Source organism: Limulus polyphemus, unplaced genomic scaffold (assembly GCF_000517525.1).
Source record: "Limulus polyphemus unplaced genomic scaffold, Limulus_polyphemus-2.1.2 Scaffold4706, whole genome shotgun sequence".
NCBI lineage: Eukaryota > Metazoa > Arthropoda > Merostomata > Xiphosura > Limulidae > Limulus > Limulus polyphemus.
The window spans coordinates 56,014-60,561 of record NW_013670316.1 but is presented as its reverse complement, the minus strand read 5'-3'; the positions used below and the strand labels follow the sequence as shown (position 1 = coordinate 60,561).

General features: G+C 31.0%; 1 protein-coding gene across 1 annotated transcript in view; it reads right to left on the bottom strand.

The window, feature by feature from the left end:
- The window catches only part of LOC106471572 (exocyst complex component 2-like), a gene marked incomplete at its 3' end in the record, with an annotated part of 83,099 nt that overhangs the window by 23,057 nt on the left and 55,494 nt on the right, over nt 1–4,548 (bottom strand). Inside the window, exon 19 of the mRNA XM_022400181.1 lies at nt 491–593. Coding sequence (XP_022255889.1) covers nt 491–593 — 103 coding nt within the window. The remainder of the gene's footprint in view (nt 1–490; nt 594–4,548) is intronic.

The window sequence follows — 4,548 nt, the reverse complement described above, 5'->3', positions numbered from 1 at the left end:
AAGCTGCATGTCTGATCCTAGATCAGTATTGACACATGTTATCAAAGCTGCATGTCTGATCCTAGATCAGTATTCACACACAATAGTATCAAGATTATATTGTGATCATTGATGCAAGTACACTATGACACAATTATATGTTTCATCATAAAACTCTTGATATTTACATTACATTTATTGTAAAACTAAATTAAGTTTGCAATCACAAGACATATTTTGTTTGTGATTAAAAATGTGACTTTAAACTAGAAGACTATGCTGTCCATATGAACAAAGTATAAAAAATGAGGTAACAATTATATAGTTCAATACATAACTATTTCTTTTTTACATTACAGCTTTGAATAACCTACTTACAAAAATAATAAATCACTGTTTAATTAAGCTTACTATTAATAGTTATGGCTAAGTTTCTAAAGCATAGTATTCGGCATTAAATATTTCTATGTAAACCATGATATTTTAATGGCAGCATTACCCAACCATATCAGTTATTACTTGCACAAAAGATAATTCTTACTAGTGGTGGTGGTGGCTGGTGATTATTATCACCACCTTGTTCCAAGAGAACAGATGGTTGTCCTTTCGAATACCTGAAAATAAGTATGCACAAGAAACAATTAAAAATAAAGATATAAACAATTATGATAAAGCACTCTATTATATGTTGTATCACTGAATTGTATTTACTTAATAGTGGATTAATTTTATTTTGATCAAAATGGTCCCTGACTCTTTTAAGTCTCCTTATTAACAATGTTGGGATGAAAATTACTTACATAAAACACACATAATCTTCAGGTCTCAACTCATACTAGTAAAAAACTGTTTTAAAGTGCAATAAACTAATCATAGGTGTTACAGGAATCCTCATTGTGTGAAATGAGTTTTCACTTATATTAACAGTTCTAAATACCACTTATCAACAAACACTAAGACATATGTGAATACAAGCAGCATCACAATATTATAATACTTTCGAACAACATCAACACGGCTTATGATAAATAAGAAAAATTCTGAGATAACACTTTTTACTAAAATGAAAGTGAACTTTCCTGTATTTAGTGAAAAATAATTTTTATTATAGTAATTTTAGGGCTGTATTTTCCTGTATTTCAATACAAAATATTTAAAATAGATTCTGAACTTTAAAAACTGACAGCATCCATTAAGAATCCATCCTTAGTAATGAATTAAAAAACAAAAATGGGAATTGGAACAATCAGGGTTTTTTGTTGCTTTGTTAACTATCCAAAAAGTTAAAGCTAGATGGATAAAATATAGAGCAAAACATAAAACCTGAATTGAGTATTTAGCCTTATTTGCTGTGATCAAACTATGTGACAGTTACAGTTTAACCCTACTCAGGCCCACTGACAGTGGGGTAAAGGGGGCAACTGCCCAGGGGCCTGGGCAAATGAAACCTGGTTATGCCGAAAAACCCACAAAGCATCTTTAGGCTATATCTTCATTTAATGAATAAAACCATAGTTTTTTACTTTTCTATGCATATAGATGCTTGATACATTAAGAACGACTAAAATGATAATTTGAGTAATAATTAATATGTATTTGTTACTTTATAGATTTAAGAGTTATTTGTTGTTACTTTATTAACGTTTTTACGCTTATACCGTGAGGTAAAAACAGCTGCTGCTATGATTTTGTCTGGTTTATGAGCTCGTTACTGTCCTAATTTAGGATCTTGTTTTTAATAAATTCTTGAAAATATTAAAAAAGAGAGAGAAAGGGGGCCCAGCGAGGATGTTTGCTCCAGGGCCGGTGCTGGCTCTCGACGTTCCTGACCCTATTGCAATGAGCTCATGTATTTTACATGACCTTGTAACCATGATGGTGTACATACTGTAACTCTGAAGATATCTTCAAGCTTTCAGTAAACATTAAAAGTCTTTTACGAACAAAACATCAGAATTTTACTAAAATATTTTCCATAATTATATGGTATTAATGTTGACTGCTCCAAGTACAGTGATAGTGTTGGCTACTCCAAGTACAGTGATAGTGTTGACCACTCCAAGTACAGTGATAGTGTTGACTACTCCAAGTACAGTGATAGTGTTGACTACTCCAAGTACAGTGATAGTGTTGACTACTCCAAGTACAGTGATAGTGTTGACTACTCCAAGTACAGTGATTTTCATGTTAAGATTAAAAATACTTTTCTTCATCTGAAAACTTTCAAATCATATTTGCATAATCCCCAAGACATCCTAAGTAAATGTCACATGTTTCTTTTCACAGAAACTTTATATTTTATCAGTTATTTTCTACACTATAACTATACAGGGTCAATTGATTTGATTGACCTTGTAATCATCATAAAAAAATAGGAAATAATTCTTAATTACCTTTTTATCTTTCTGGAATGACTGCAAAATTGTAACAGGAAACTACAATTGATTTTCCAAAATAGCTTAAAGCTTATAACATCTAATTATACTTAATTTTATTGATTTACTGCCTTTTGAACTGTGTCTTAACTAATAATCCTGCCAGAATTTTTAATCTTTGCTCAAATTATTCTATTTTAAACAGAGAAATAACACTTCTGCCCAAACACCTGTTAAATAATGGCTGACTGATTTTCTAACAAATATTACATATAATTTCCTAAAGAACAAATTCCAACCACCAGCCAATGTGCACACCATCCCCAAATTTCCCCCATTATCTCCCTTTTTTACAAGTTCACAAATGTGACAAATTAAAAAACAACTCTCCTCTTTAATAAAAAACGTTTACCCTAAAATTCAGCTTAGACTAACATACAGACCTAGCCTTCTCAATAAACACTTATCATAATCATTAAAGCCAAGTGTTGGTCGGTTTGTCAGTCATGCTCAATCTCTCTGAATTTCGTGGGTTACACGAGTCTAATTCCAGTTTTTCTCCTATAATACTTCCCCTTTTCATTGCCCATTCCCATTTTAGTTGATTTCAATTGCTAACATAGGCATAAATAGCTCCTAAATTTCATCAATTTTTCTGCTGTATAAAAGACTGTCAAGGAGGAAGTTTTTATCCCAAAGATTTATTTAGCACAGAATGAACTTAATTTGCCGTTTGTTATGAAGAGAAGTGTTTGAACAACGGTCGAGTATTTACAAGAAAGGTGGGTTTACTAGAACTATTGCAATAATGTAATTGATGTGATTAGAAAATAACTGGGATTAATGAAAGCTGGGACAAGGATTAATGCTGGGAAGAAACACTCTTTAGGTAGAGAAGATATTTCTCATGATAGGCTCCAAAAGTTAGAAGGCTTTTTATCATTTTTCTTATGTCTGTTTACAGGTGACAAAGTTGCAAATGCGTAGTGGAGGACTCAAATTTGGTAGGCTTTAGTTTTCCGTCATATTTGACGGACTTTTATACTAATTTCAATATAATGAACAATCATCTAAACTTCTATGTTCATGTAGTGACTGTAAAATCGCATACAATGGCAAAACTAAATGCTATTTGAAAACTAATCTGTGAACATTTAGGAGTTTCTAACAGAGCTGACCATCCACTATATAAACCCAGCCACTCATTCAATCGTTCACATGTCGAAACCACGGGTCACAATATTTCATTTAATGATTTCCCTGTCATTACTACAGGATCTTCAGACCTTGAACTCAATATTTAAAAACTTTACTCATAGCTAAAGACTGCTCTACTCTTAATGACTTACATTAGGTCGAAAATTATTCTAATTTATATACTTCAAACTCAACTGTTTTACAATATATCTATAATATTTGGTTTTTGTTTCATTCTTCCATTTTCCACTTTAATTAATGACTAAATAAACTAGTGATTAATGAGACTATAGTTGTACTTAATAGATATCTTTATAACACAATTTTCAGATTTTGGAATAAGTGTATTTCGAAATGTTCAAACATTGTATACAAAATGTTTTGTGTTTTATCAACCATCTTTATTATTAGACTTCAGCAAACTTTTCTACAGAATATAATTTTGTAGTTTTAAAGGATAAACCCTGAACAATAACATAATATTAAAGGGCAACAAGGGACCTTTTGGTCTATCTAGGCAGTCCTATCCACTAAATTAACCCTTTCACGACGGGCACACTATAAAATACACGGGTTCGTATACACATTTACAGTATGTTTATCTTTACAAAATTTTGTAGACATTTAGTAAACATCACAACTCTTTTACACACAAAAAATCAAATTTTTTAATGAAGTATTTTTACTAAAGATTTATTTGTGAATATATCAAATCTGTTTCATTACTAGTCCGAGTGAAAAATGACTTTCATGTTATGATTAAAAAACTATTCCTCATCCCAAAAATCTCAAATATAATTTATGTAATCTCTAAAACCTCCTAATACACTTCAAATGTTTATTTCCAGTAAAACTTTATATTTTATCTGTTATTTTCTCTACCCTATCTCTATACATGGTTGGTCAATATGCACGACCTCATAACCACCAAGAAAAATCTAAAGTACCATTTATTTTCTTTCTAGAATGACTTCAACTTGTAACATGAAACTACGTT